The sequence below is a fragment of the Mangifera indica genome, chromosome 4, assembly GCF_011075055.1.
Source record: "Mangifera indica cultivar Alphonso chromosome 4, CATAS_Mindica_2.1, whole genome shotgun sequence".
In the NCBI taxonomy this organism is placed as follows: Eukaryota; Viridiplantae; Streptophyta; class Magnoliopsida; order Sapindales; family Anacardiaceae; genus Mangifera; species Mangifera indica.
In genome coordinates, this window is record NC_058140.1 from 12,607,256 (window position 1) to 12,622,483 (window position 15,228).

Here is a 15,228-nt window from a genome sequence, read left to right on the forward strand (position 1 = left end):
TTTTTAAAATTTTAAATTTTTTTTTATTAAAATTTTTAATTAGAATTAAAAGTAAAATTATCATTTAACAAAAAAATTTATTAAAGTAAAATTTGATCTTATCTTCACTTCTTAGTTTTAAAAACTAACAATTTCTCTCAAAACCGAAGTTTTAAAAAATTATCATTTCCCCCCGAAACCTTAAACTCAAAAACTAACCCATTTTGTGATGACAAAATCTACTCTGGCCAAGTGCTAGTTGATCAACGACTTTTCTCCAGTGTTTTTTGTCACTCCCGATAGCAAAAGAACCAACCAAATCTTAGTAAATCTCCTCTGTGAATTGACTCTGGATTTCATCTTCCGTATGCTTTTCCTTTGTGAATCAACTCTAGATTTCGGAAGTTTTGATATAAGATTGAACGAAAAGGATTCTCTCAACACTGATCTTCTACTAGGCAAAGACAAATTATCTTCGTCTGACTTGAAGAGACGAAGACAACAATCGTCTTTGTCTAACGAAAGTGGTCGTCAATCTTCGTGGGTCAAGTGGGAAAAAGAAGATGGCAGGGCTTCCAACTGGAGTGGATTTTGTCATCGGAAAATGAGTTGGTTTTTGAGTTCAGGGTTTCAAAGGGAAAATAGTAACTTTTCAAATTTTAGGTTTTGGCGGTAAACTATTATTTTTTTAGAGCTAAGAGGTGAAAATGATATAAAAATTTAGATTGTTAAATATTTTTTGATAAATGATAATTTTGTCCTTAATTTTAATTAAAAATTTTAACAAAATTGTAGATATTTGAATTTTTAAAAGTTAATAGATAGGAGTTGGGTTTACACCAAACCTTGGGTGTGAATAAGTCTTATGACCTAGAAATTAAGATATTTCTTAAAGTTGACATTTAAAATGTGAAAAAAAAAAAGTTAATTAAAGGATATTTTGAGAGCAATAAAATTATATATATATATAACTCGTTTATCAAACCAAGCAACAGTAAGATCAAGCATAATTCGATATCAATCAAATCAAGCTCATATAACTCGTTTGTAGCAATACCGATAAGCATGAATACGCTTGCAAGATTTTTTTTTTTTCATTTTCATGTCAAATCTACAATTTTATACCCAAAAAAAAAGGCATCTTAAATTGTTCTTATCACTTTTCCATCAACAATTTGCCAAATTTTCACTCAAAAAATATATCATTCACCAAAAGTGTATAGTTAAGCGGAAGAGTTTTGTTGAAAGGTTAGATATTAAAGTCATTAAAAAATAATGTGTTACGTCGGTTTTGGTTCAAAGTCATTAAAAATTATTTTGATAATTTATTGTTTGTTTTATTTGTTAAATAATAAAAGATTTCGATAATCTAATTATCGTCTCTATACTAAGTATTAAAAAATTATTAAGGTAATCTTGATTTTGTTGTAATTTTATCTTAATAATTTTTTAGAACAACAATACCCTTATTTTTAATATTATAACAAGTAAAATAAATAATATTTTAGAATAATTACACTCAGTAATTTTTGTTATATTTAAGTGAAATAATATGTTAATATCTCTAATTAAATATAATAATTATTTATTTATACTAATTTTCAGTTTTGAAAAGTCATATTTTCTTCAAAAAAAAAAACTTAGAGTTTTTTCTTTTCACCTGCCTGACCACCATCTCTGACATTGTTGACCTTCTCTTTCCATCATAAACTGTCACTGATACTAGTTGTCACATTTTTTCACCCTAAATAGTTGTCTAAACGATTCATCTGGATTCATTGAATCCAAACAAAAATCATTTGAATGACAAGTCTCTTCACCTCGTTGGCCACGAGACGCATCGTTTAGACTATTTTTGTTTGGATTCAACGAATTATTTGAATTTATTCTCATCCAAACGAATCTTTAAATAGTGATTTAGAGTGGGAAAATATGACAATCGACATCAACAATATTTTAAAATGGAAAGAAAAGGTTGCCAGCGTTGAAGATAGTGGCTGGAGAGATAGGAAAAAAAAAACCTTTAGATTTTAAAAAGGGAAAAAATGTGATTTTTCAAAACTTAAAAACTTTATATTTTTATTATTAGTTTTTAAAAACTTTAAATTTACAACTAATAGGAAATATAATAAATTATATTTTTGTAAATATTATTATTAAAATGATTATTTTACCATTATATCTGATTAAAAATTTTAACTAAATTTGACTCATAAATAAAATTTTGAGTTTTTAAAAATTAATAGGTGAAAGTTTGAAATTACATCAAACCTTGGGTGGAAACAAGTCTTTTGGCCTTAATATGATTTAAATATAACTTTGAGGTCTAAATTGAGATTCCTGCATTGTAGGAGTTTGCTTGTTTGCATTTACCTGCTAACAATATATATATATATATATATATATAAAAGCTTTTAAAAATTTTTAAAATCATTTCACTATATTTTAAAAGACCCTTATAGATAGAGATATATTAGAATTGAAGCTATTCATATTTGAATATATATTTTATATTTGAGATTTAATCAATATCGTTGCATTAAAGTCATAATTATTCAAAGACTTTTCTTCTTTTTTTTATTTTTTTTTCTTCGAGGATTTCTTTTTATTTTTTTCTCCAACGAATCTTTGTAATCTTCTCCAATAATATTCTTCACCAAGTTTAAACTCGAATTAACCTCTAAATTTAAGATAAACTTGAGTTAAATTTTCTTCGAAGTTGACTCCACTTAAATGGCTTAAAATATTATTATTTGCGTATAATATAAGCTCTTTTTTAAGTTATTTACATTACTAAAACTTGGCCACTATGTTTAGACCATATTTTAAATTTGACTTTGTATTAGACCCCATTTTGAAATGAATAATACTATGTTTCACTTTAAATATATAAAATATATACACACTTATATATGTCATTACAGGATTAGATAATATTTTATCATTAATTCAAAATCACTCAATCGTATGATAATATATATCGAATATATATATTTATTTACTTAAAATAAATACACATAGTTTTATCATATTGAAAAAGTTTTCATAGATCTGAAATTATTATTTCACAACTAACATAATTTCATAAAAGTTGCAGTTTGATGTATCCTACTTTCATAAACTCTAATACCAACTAACAGAAATGGACCCAAAATCCAAATCGTAGCATCACTATTTTATAAAGTATATTTTTGGTAAGAATAAAATAAATGTTACGAGCGCGTATTTTTTATTATATATAAATAGTATATTATTTTCTGATTGAATTATTTTAAATTAAAAATAATATAATATAATAATATATTATTTATGTAACTAATTGTGTAAACGTAACTTTAAAGTAATAATAAAGTAGAAGTGTCTAGAAAAAAAGTGCATCTGGGGTTTTAAAATTCTCAAAATCTAACATGTTATGGTGACACTTTCAAACTTGAGAAGGACTCACCCACACTTTCATTCAAGTATGAAACAACTTTGCCTAAATCTAGCAATTGTAGAGGCATAAGAGATGGACACAAAAGAAAGTGGTGACCTGGCGTGTTAATAAGTTTGCACGTGACTGTCACATGCTATTGTTAAGACGAAAGGCATCAAGCAGCATCTATAGAGATCCCTTCCTGTTTCTTCTTTGTAATCAAGTCAAGATATGGCATGTGTTTTTATGGATTGTGGGCTTTAAATCTTTTATTCCTTTTTATATAGGCCTTTGAGTCCACTTATTATTTTTTTGTGATATTGTGAAAGTTTATAATTATTTATTGGTTGAAGGTCTATTTTTCATAAAAGTTTTAATTTAATTTTGAAAATATATTTATAATAATTTAAAATTTAAAATATCTATTTATAAGTTAATTTCTGTTAGAATTTTCAATTAAAGACAACGATAAAATCATTATTTTATTATTATTATTATTTTATTATTAATAAGTGAAAATTTGATAAAACACTAATCTTTATATGGGAATGATGGCAAGAAAATGTGAGCCACAACAAATTGTTAATTTTTGTGACTTAATAATGAATCCAATGGTGCCACATTAGATGTCACAGCACCTGTAACGTGCCATTGCCAATACCTTATAAAAATGATGGGTAAATGCATGTGCTGAAGCCACGTTGTTCATATGCTAAAATTAATCACATGTTGAAAGCAGTTGTCACATCTTTCATGTGCTTTAATTTTTTTTTACCACACGTTTTGTTTCAGTGTTGAATTTGAAAGTGAAAAATAGAAGAAAAGTCGTGGCGTTGGTTGGGGGAATTGAAAACATGAAGCACGTTACTGTTTGGATCTACATGGGCCATGTGTGATTAAGGCCCAAACGATCTCTCGAAGCCTCGATGGAGCAATCGAGAGCTTATTTAGTGACATAATAATTTTTTTCTTTTTATGGGTGAAAAATGATTGTTTGGATTGAGAGAAAATGAGAAAGAGAACAAATTCTTTTACAGCCTTTTTAGATGTTGGAGGGAAAATATGCAACCACAATTGCTAAATTCGTGTGATTTTATTATATTGGCCAGGTCAAATCCCTTATATTTTCCTTACCACATGAGCATATCTATATTTCTTTGTAATTTATAGGCTCAACCTTTTAACCCTAACATAAGTTTACTTATATATTTGGAATATTGAAAAAAAGTCACATTTTGAACTCGTTTATACAATTTTACAACATTATGTTAATTTAGTAATATTATGTTAATTTAGTTTAAGTATATAAATAAATATAAATTTATTAGTATCATTATAAATTAAATATTATTTTATCTTTAATTTAAAATCATTTTATTAGATAATTATACATATAATTGTGTAAACATAATTTTATTGATTTTCAAATTAAAACATATTATAAATGAAATTTCCTAAAACTAACGGATGAAAGTTGTCCTTGTTTCCCTTTCTATAGCTCCTTAAGCTATGTCAACTGAAGATCATCTTCTTCCAGTGCAACAGTAACTCCCCTTAAATGTGGACCAATGAAGCCTTTGTAGTAAATATAAACAATAGACTACAATGAACATGTTCAAAGAGACCTTTCAATAACTTAATGCAATTTTACAATACTAATACCTGATCTTATTTTAGTTCAAGTCCATTATTTTCTATAACATTTGTACTATATCTTTTTTTAACCGTACTTAAGATTGATTTTTGAGCTAACTCTTTTTCTTTTAGTCTCATGTCATATTAAATTTTTACAAATGTTGTTGTATTCATGGTGGAGTATTCCTCATATTCAGTCTCATCATCTTCCTCATTTTCATTAGTATCTCCCATTTCTTGCATGTGCAGAGGCAAACTACATGAGCTATTAACCCAAGCAAATTCTTCCGTGGCAGCAACTGTTGAAAAAAGGATTTCCCGATTCCATTATGCTTCAGTTTTTTTGGTTCTCAAGTAATTGAAATTCTTAAACTCCTTCTTGAGTTGATCCAAGTGAATCTTGAACTGAAGTTGATCGTAAGTTTTACTGGTAACACCCTCAAACTTGGTTATTTTGTTTAATCTTCCAACACCTGTAAAATTCCTTCGAGACCCATCTGCATTGTTTCATTTCTTCAGCACAAAGAGTTTGGAAAATCCCATTTGTTCTTCTGTCCCAACCTGCCTCTTCCTTTGGTGAATCAGTTAGAACTTGGTCTTTTCCTTCCACATTCTTAAAGTGAAGTTGGCTTGACATTGAATCTTAATAACCAACTAATCGTGTCATTAGAAAATTAGCTAAATTATGTGCTTCTTCAAAAAATAAGGCCCTCGAGTGCTATTTATAAAAGATATTTTGATAATTTTACGAAGTATTATAATTTTTTGCTCATTTTAATAACCTGACTGTTTACACATGAAACACTTATTAAAATGAGTAGAAATTATAATACTTCATAAAATTATTAAAATATCCCTTAAACAGAAGTACCAAAAATGTCCTCAAACTCGATAACATAAATGTATAGTATGTAAAATCCACAAATGCATAAGCCAAATCATAAATAATAACTTAAAGCATCAACATCATGGATGTCATGACTGCTATGCCCTCACTGCCTCAGTTCAACAGTCTCGTCACTCTGCAACTGACATTTCTATGCGTTACTTGTAATATAAATAAGAAAAGAAATAAGTAATAATTACTAGGTATGAGACAATGTGTCCTGTACATTTCTTTTCTTAGTCATTTTCATTCTATAAATATATATTCCATTTGAACTTAGTACTTGAGGTAAACGTTTAAACTCTGAACTCAGTTTGAACTAATTTTGAGTCTATTTAAATTGTGTTTTTGGTTGATCTAAACAAAACCCCACCTATTTTGTATCAAAAAATTCCATTTCAACCCAATTTTTTAGGTGGTACTGAAAATTATCAATTCAAATACCATAACGATGGTAGAGAAAGAGAAATTAATAATCAAAATCTTGGTAGTGAGAAAGAGTGTTTCTTCACTCTACATATATAATTGACCGACAACTAACGATTAAGAGAGAAATATATGTAAACGAATAGTTTTGATGACAACAAAGAGTCTTCTATTACTATCTTTTAGGGTAATTGTACAACTAATTAAAAATTGATAAAATGCTCAAATTTGAAATCTAATGTAATCGAAAAATCGTAATTTTCAACCATTATAAGCTTAATTGAGTCGATCAAAGGCCAACTAAAGTTTATCTTAATTACACATACAAAACTCAGAACCATAACTCAAGCTCTATTTATTTGAGCTCAATTAAACAGAGCTAATATTCGAGTCAAGTCAGCTCATATCCACCTTTACTCGACACACATATGATCATCTAATAAAAGTATCCCGCATCATTATGCATATATGAAACTATTGATTATTGAAAGGTCATATGTGCACCAAATTGTTGGAGGTTGAGATTTGGGATGGGATTAGATGGGAAAGGAACGCACAAACACAATTTGCACAGCCCATGAAATGATATTGTGACACCCCAAACAAATGCATTATTGAAACATCAAATGGAGAGGAAACTTTTAGGTAAATTTTTTTAATAATACCTTGAATCATCCTTCAACTCTCTTCGAATTCTTGTTCAAATGAAAATTGAATCAACCATTAACTTCTTGTTTTACCAAAATATTGACTAGAAGAAATCATAATAAAAATTGGGCTGGGCAATAAAATTTGAATAGTTGCTTCTATATCAATTTGTATGTACCCAACGATGGAAAATCAATAATACATTAACATCACCATATAATGAAACTTAGCACAAAAATGTGTAAATTTTTTACGAAGAAACGACGTCGTGTTCTCGGTCTCCTGCGGATTGCATTACGGAACAAGCAACGACCTGCGCCCACTGCCTCAATCTCACTTTCACCGTTTCTGGATCTTCACCTGTCAACTCACATAATTCACAACCATTAGAGTGTTACAATTGTAGCCCACTACTTTCAAAACTATCAAAAATAACCCTTACCTGCATCAAAAATGGTACTAGAGCTACCGGCATCACCATCAGAAAAAATGGAGGATGTTGACGAGGACCTCGACAGTCTACTACTATACTGTTTATTCACAGCACAATAAAACCCTAAAGCGGGTAAAGTGTCCGATAATTTCGGATCCAGTTCCGGTGAATCAGGTTCGAATCCGAAACCTAACTCGATAGACCCTCGCAACTCTTCCAAATCGTCGTTCGTAACGCTCTTGCTGCGTTGTAGACGACGATTTCTTTTATAATTCCCCTTCCGCCTCTGCCACGCCTCGTCTCGCTCCGCATCGGGAGACCACGACCACTGCTTGCACAGCGGCCTTGGAACAGGTGGCGGAGGTGGTGGCGGCACGTTAAATTTCGACATGGCTCGCCGCCACTGCAAGGCTCCTGTCCTGTAATTTCAAATTGTGTCTTTGCTCTCTCTCTCTCTCTCTCTATATATATATAGATATGAGGTAAAGGTGGACCCGGGTAGTTGGTGGGTCTACAGGTGAGACCCGCTAAATCATTGGGGATTTAAATTATATTTTGCCACGTCATTTTGTTAGGCGCAAGCTGGCTTTAAATAATTTTCTAATTCTAATTATTATTGTTGATACGGGCAAAAATCACTCAGGCAATCACCCCGATTTTATTTCAAAATATATTTATTTATAAATTAGGCAAATAGGTACAACCGTTATTCAATTTTAATTTTAACATAAGGTAATATAGTCATTTCACATACAAACACATTGATAATCCTAGCATTCTCTGATCCTTGTAATCTGATAATTGATTTGATTTATAATTATTTAATGATGAAATAATATGATACGTAACATGATATAATCAAAGTAATCTAATTCACCTTTTTTACGTTTTTTGTTTTTTTTCCCAAAAGAAAGAATGCGCATGATTTTTGAAGAAAATTCAAATAAAAGTGCATGAAAACAAGCTGGCAAATTAGAAAGAATGGGGACGAAGAAATTGAGTCAAAAGTTTAACGTGTTTCACAATCTATTCTTGATGGGTCAAGAGTTGGCGCTTCTTTTTCCAGATAAGCACCTGCCCACCACTATTTATATTCTGTTCCGCCACCCTGTTTTGCTACATAGAAAATGAAGCACTTAAATTTCTCAGCAAAATTAAGATTCAAGGTGATAGATTTGTGCCATAAGAACAGATCAATATGAAAATATGTCAACTTTTGTTTGGTACACCACAGCTCAATCACATTATCTTTCTGAAATATGAGTCTTTACAACTTTCATTGTACCTTTTCTGTGATCTAGTCCAATTGCCTTTTTGAAAAAATATGCTTGACATTGTTGACTGTTACAAGAGAATAGAATTCTCTTTGCTGTCCTGGGCATCCATCTATGTTACCAATAGTCTCCACAAGAGCAGATTCCCTCTTTGAAGTGATGGAAACGGTTTGAGTCCCTTACGATAATCTCTCTCTCAGTAATACGTGATATGAATTTAGTTGCATTGTGACAGTCGCCGCAAACACGCAAGTTCTTGAAAATTCGGATGGGAGTTTTAGGAGGGGTGCTAATGATTCCAAATGCAATTGCTAGTCTCTCACTGTGACTTGTGAGGATGTGCTCCTTCTCATCATCTTCAACATCTTGTAATACAAAACTGTAGTCTGGAACGTAACCGAGGCTCTTCATTTTTGCAGTTAAATTCCTCAACTCGCTGTATATTTCTTCACATTTTGGATGTGTTTGATTCCCAGTGTAGAAGACATCAATGTTACTGTTCACTTCTATTGAAGTCCATCCAGGTGTCTTCTTCAGTCCTCTGACTCTAGCCAGTGATCTCACTTTATCAACGCCTTCCCATTTCCCAACATTTGCATAAATGTTTGACAACAGAACATAGTAGCCGACATTCTCTGAATCAACTTCAAATAAACAATGTGAAGCAAATGCACCCAACTCAATGTTTCCATGTATTCGACAAGCACCAAGAAGAGCACCCCACACGGAAGCATCAGGTTTTAGAGGCATATTTTTTATAAAATCGTATGCCATTTCTAATTGCCCAGACCGGCCAAACAAATCTACCATGCAGCCATAATGCTTCAAATGAGGCTTGATCCCGTATTCTTCCTTCATCATACGGAAATACGATTGGCCCTCACTAACCAAGCCTGAATGACTACATGCCGATAACAAAGATACAAATGTGATATGATCTGGTTTCACTCCTTCATCCAGCATTACTCTGAATAGATCTAGAGCTTTCTCACCATGCCCATGTACTGCATGACAGGATATAATGGCATTCCAGGGGACTGGACTCCCTCTTGGAATTTCATAGAATAAAGACATAGCATCATCTAATCTCCCACATTTTCCATACATGTCAATAAGGCAAGTTCCAATGAAAACATCCAAGTATAGACAATTCTTAATCACCTTGCCATGAACTTTCATCCCTTGTCGCACAGCTCCAATATGGGAATAAGCTGGTAGAAGGGTTACCCAAGTGCCTTGGTTTGGGATTATCCCATTGCACTCTTCCATCATCTGGTAGACTTCAATTGCCTCACTTGCAAGACCATTTTGAGCATAGCCAGTGATCAAAGTGTTCCACGAGATCACATCTTTTACAGGGAGTCCTTCAAAAACTGAACAAGCAGAATCTATCACACCCAACTTGGCATACATATCAACAATTGCATTTCCAATTACTACATCATCCATAAGCCAACCTCTCCTCACTATGAATCCATGTATTGACAAGCTATTCTTATGATCATTTAATTGAGCAACAATGGAAGCCAAGCTCACTAATGTCAACAAGTCAGGCTGAATTCCAGCTCTTTGCATCTTCTCAAAGAACCTATGGGCAGTTATTGGATCGTCATTTTGCTCATATGCAGAAATTATTGAGTTCCATGAAACAATATCTCTCACTACCATTTGGTCAAAAACTTTAAGTGCCTGCTCCAAGATACCGAATTTTGCATACATGTTGATCAAAGCATTGGACACAAACAAATCAAATTCCAACCCATGCTTTATAATATACAAATGAATCAACATCCCTGTTATAATATCACCTGATTGTGCACAAACAGGAAGAATACTTGCAATTGTAACTGCATCCATTTTAACTCCTTCAAGTCTCATTTTGCCCAACACGTCTAGAGCTTCTGTAGCATTCCCACTTTGGCAATAACTAGAAATCATTGCATTCCAAGAACCCCTGTCTCGGACTGGCATATCATCAAATAATTTACGCGCAACATTTGCTAGGCCAAATCGGGCATACATATGTAACAAGGAAGCAGCCACAAAGACATCCTGTTCAAAACCTAGCTTTAAAACTGAGCAATGCATCTTCTTCAGTTCAACTAGATTTCCACAGGCTTTCAGCACGGGAGGAAAAGTATAGAAATCAGGTCGAAGACCAGAGGTCAGCAAAAAATGGTAGAAACAATCCAAAGCTTTGCAGAAATAGCCCCCACGAACATAAGCAGAAACCATTGAATTCCATGTAAAAACATTCTTATTTGAAATCTGATCAAAAGTGTAGCGAGAGAATGAAACATCACCAAGGTTGGCATACTGATTGACAAGCTTGGTGGAGAAAAAGATGTTTTGAATCTTCCCCGACACCACAAGAAATGCATGTAGACACTTAAGAAGGTGCACTTTGGAGCACGATTCAAATAGAAAGCCAAAATCAATCTCTCTGTTGTCATTGTTAATGCTATCTGATGTAAGCAGCTGAGAATTTACAGCTGCTGAAAACAATGAGCAACGAGCTTCAAATAATGGCAAGAATCTGGAAAAGCTCCCATCTTTGAAGATTGGTGCCAATCTGAGTACAAATTACAAAGCAAATTAACAGTAAGTGCATGGAGGATTATTATTAACATGTATAAAGAAATGTTTGCAAATTGCAAGGTCAAAACTTTCTTATTTGAAAATCTCTTTGCTTTAACAGTTATGAATTGATACACAAACTCCATTAGTTATTCTCAGTGAAATGAGGCTTCCCTTCTTTATGAAATCCCAAAAGCCAAAGCATTAACCAAAATTCTTTCATTTTACTGCAAATTCCCATCGACAAAACAGGGCTCAAAGAAAATCCAAGAGACGAAAAGAGAAATGGATGTACCTGATCATACATGTAGATTGCACTGAGATTATATCAAAAAAAAAAACAAATCGAATTGCCTTTGCAGATGGCTCGCTTGACAGTTTAGACTTCAAATTGAGCCAAGGGTTTACCGCAAGCAAGGGTTTAGTTTGAGAGCTTCAGGGGACGTTTTCGAGGAAAACGTTAGACGGGCTGAAAATTTGGGCTCATTTTTGGGCCGCTCATGACGGAATCCTATCTACTGTTTATTTTTTAAATTATGATACTGTATACGAAATAAGATTATAAGCAGTAACATTGATTGTATTTTGATTTTAAGTTTTATTATTACTATTATTCAATGAGAAGTATTATATACATAATTTTTGTACACATGTCATCACATGATTGGATAATTAAAAATTAAAAATAAAACAACATCTAATCACATAGTAACATATCGTTATTTGTATATAAAATTGTACATATAATATTATTGTTATTCAATTTCTTATGCATAATAGTATGGGATTTTACTTAATTTATATATTAAAATTAGGAGGTGATGATGCGTAAATACTATGCCTATATGTTCGTTAGTGGTTTAAAAACTAATAAGCTTTAATGTGCTACATGATTAACTGATTTTGAATCATAAATAATACAATATTTAATAATATTTGAAATTGAATGTATATAACATTGTTTTTCAATTATCGGTATGATATATTCAAGAATAAGAGGTCACTCGACCCCTTTTGTGCTTGTTTACAATTACATGATGAGCTCGTAGACGTTTTTATGATCCAAGTCTATTCTAAAAGCAAATTATGAGGGGTCTGAAGAATGTTTGATGAATGTCGGGGTCAAAAGGTAACTAAAAAGTTATATTTATAAGGTTAAACTGATATATTCAAAAATTGAGGAAATAAATTTAAAAGTAATAAATTGATATTTTTCTATATAAATTTTAAAAAATTATGTGATATTGACAATCTCGAACCTAAACAATAAAATTATGTGATTTTAAATTAAAAATACATTTATTGTCAAAAAAATGAAAAATTATTCTTCTATGTGACGACCATATCAAATATTTCACATTACCTTTGGGTATAAACCCTAAATACAAAAATGTAATAATTTAAATAATATTAATATATTGTTTTGAATTAACAATTTATAGTGGCACTCAATCAAATTAATTGGACCATACTGGTATGTTATGCCAATTTATGAGTTTGAAATTTATTTTTAAAATAATATTATATATATAAATAATATATATAATTTTATGTATTAAAAATAATGTATTATTATATAATTTAATAATTTAAAAAATATTATTTTTTAATAATTCATTAATTCTATACGAGATAAAAATAATAATATTAATGAAGTATTACTAGGTTTTTAAAATTACAATCACATTCGAGACTTCATGAATTATTAAGTTTCTTAAAATTTTTTATATAAATAAAAGTAATAACAACAATCGAAGGATGACAGTTTGGTGAGGAAGCAATGGCGAGATGACACGTATTAATGGGATGGGCTTGGTGGAGAGGGAATAATGTCAGAAATCGTTATCTCTTCACGACAAAACACACCAATTCCCATACAACGCCTCACCAGAATGACCCTTCGTACACCTCACCACTGTCAATCTCAACGACCTGATTTAACGTGAAGTTGGACCCACACACTCCACAACCAGTAACGCCTCCACGTGGCACGTGGACCCCGACTATGTGCCAGAATGTCAGGACAGGAAAAAGAAAAAGATTGCAAATCCTTGACTTGATTGGTCAATTTTAACGCAGAATGTGTGTCCTTCCTGCATCTGCGTCCAAATTCCATCCTCCATTTTCTATTTCTTTTTCTTTTACAAATTATTCTCCAATCAAATAAAGCATTGATCCGAGGTATAAGAAATGAAATTATTTAATTTTTTTATTTTACAAGAATTAAAGATATACAAAATACGATATCAATCTCACGAGACGCTTCGGTAGGTCGGTTAAATGGAACACATGCATATCAGCTACCACTAAACTGTGTCGTTTTCCCGTGATGACCTCCCTAAATGAAGACAAAATTGAGAAAATATGGAAATTGATGGAGTGATGTGAGTTCGATGAGGAGAAAAAAGGGAAATGTGTGCTGCTTAACTCGTCTTATCACTTTGCGTTGCTTTTCCACGGTGTCGTTTTCGTAATTTTTGGCTTTGGAATCATTCACTTTGGGAACTCAATTTTACAATCCACGCATGGATGGAGAGTGATGTGATGTTACGATTTGGGGCCACGTCATGTGATAAAATTTTGGTCTTTTCATTGTGGATGGACAACTTTTATTTTAAAGTAATTCCGCTTTTATAATTATTTTGGATTACTTCAGGTAAAAAAAATAAAAATAAAAATTCTAAAAACCTAAAAAATAATTATAAATTTTTAGGGTTTGGAAAAAAAGAGTGAATTGTGACATTTCTTTCTGATGTTTCTCTCTAAACAACTCTTTATTCAACCAATAAAACTTTTTTTTTGATGACAAAGATATTGTCTAGACGAAGGTTTTGTTGGCTAGAGAAAGAGTCGTTGGGAGAAAAAACCATTGGGAGTTGAGAGATAAATGTTGGAGAGAGTGGTTGTCGTTGGCTGGATTTATTTTCTAAACTTTAGGGCGAAAAGTGAATTTTTTAAAACTTAATTATAAGAAAAATTGTTAGTTTTCTAAATTAAGGAGGAAAAATGAGATATAATTTTACTTATTTTAATATTACTAATAAAATAATGATTTTAACTTTAACTCTAACAGAAAATTATTGGGTGTGTGCAAATAGACTAGCGATGGGAATATGGGCCCGACTTTAGGGGCCCCGACCCTCTCCAACTTTAACGAGGGGGGGATTCCCCGATAAAAACAGGAAAAATGACGAGGATGGGGATGAAAAAAATCCCCTGGGACAGGGATACATATGTCCCCGCCCCTCCCGTCCCCCCCCCTAAATATAATATATTAATATAATAATTTCTAGTATATTTTAATTAGTTTAATATTTTTAATTACAAATTCGTTAGTATTTCCTATGCAAGCTGCTTTTAAATTAATTTTACTTTTAAAATTGATTATTGCAGGTTAGTTTTTAAAATGTTGCTTTGTATCAACATGAAGAATTAATGATGATATCAATATAAAGAGCTACTAATGAAGAGATTGATTATTACATATTGTTGAATTTTGTGAAAACTTTGTATTTGAACTAAAATAATCATGAATATTTTGTAGCTCTTATAGTAAATGATATTTTGGAAAAATATGATTTATTTTATTTATTGAAATATAGAAAATAATTTAAATTTATATTTATGAGTATGGGGAGGGGATTTTTCCCCGCGTGGACAAGGAGGGGATTTTCCTTCGCGGGGAGAGGATGATAATTATTTGTTATCCTCGTAACGGGGACGGGGATTGATATCTTCTCCCCGACCCTCCCCGTTGTCATCCCTAAAATAGACTAAACCTTAGTTAAGTATTTAAGTTTTTGAAATTTCATGAGTCTGTGTTTGTTTTTGCATGGAGCTTTGGGTAGGAAATAGACCTTTGGCCAAATGACTATTTCCTACCTAAGGTTTGATGCAAACTTCACTTCCCACTCGTTAATTATTAAAAATTTAGAAACCTATCCGTCTATTAAAT

At 31.6% G+C, this 15,228-nt stretch overlaps 2 protein-coding genes across 2 annotated transcripts; both read right to left on the minus strand.

The window, feature by feature from the left end:
* Positions 1-7,127: 7,127 nt before the first annotated feature.
* Positions 7,128-7,882, minus strand: LOC123214798. The gene is made up of 2 exons (XM_044634789.1): positions 7,432-7,882; positions 7,128-7,349 (listed from the first exon to the last, which is right to left on the minus strand). The coding sequence occupies exons 1-2, from the start codon at positions 7,811-7,813 to the stop codon at positions 7,240-7,242; spliced, it is 492 nt and encodes a 163-aa protein (XP_044490724.1). The 5' UTR covers positions 7,814-7,882; the 3' UTR covers positions 7,128-7,239.
* A 714-nt stretch (positions 7,883-8,596) lies between these two features.
* LOC123214797 (pentatricopeptide repeat-containing protein At4g33990) lies at positions 8,597-11,698 on the minus strand. The gene is made up of 2 exons (XM_044634788.1): positions 11,569-11,698; positions 8,597-11,268 (listed from the first exon to the last, which is right to left on the minus strand). The coding sequence occupies exons 1-2, from the start codon at positions 11,574-11,576 to the stop codon at positions 8,814-8,816; spliced, it is 2,463 nt and encodes an 820-aa protein (XP_044490723.1). The 5' UTR covers positions 11,577-11,698; the 3' UTR covers positions 8,597-8,813.
* Positions 11,699-15,228: the final 3,530 nt, after the last annotated feature.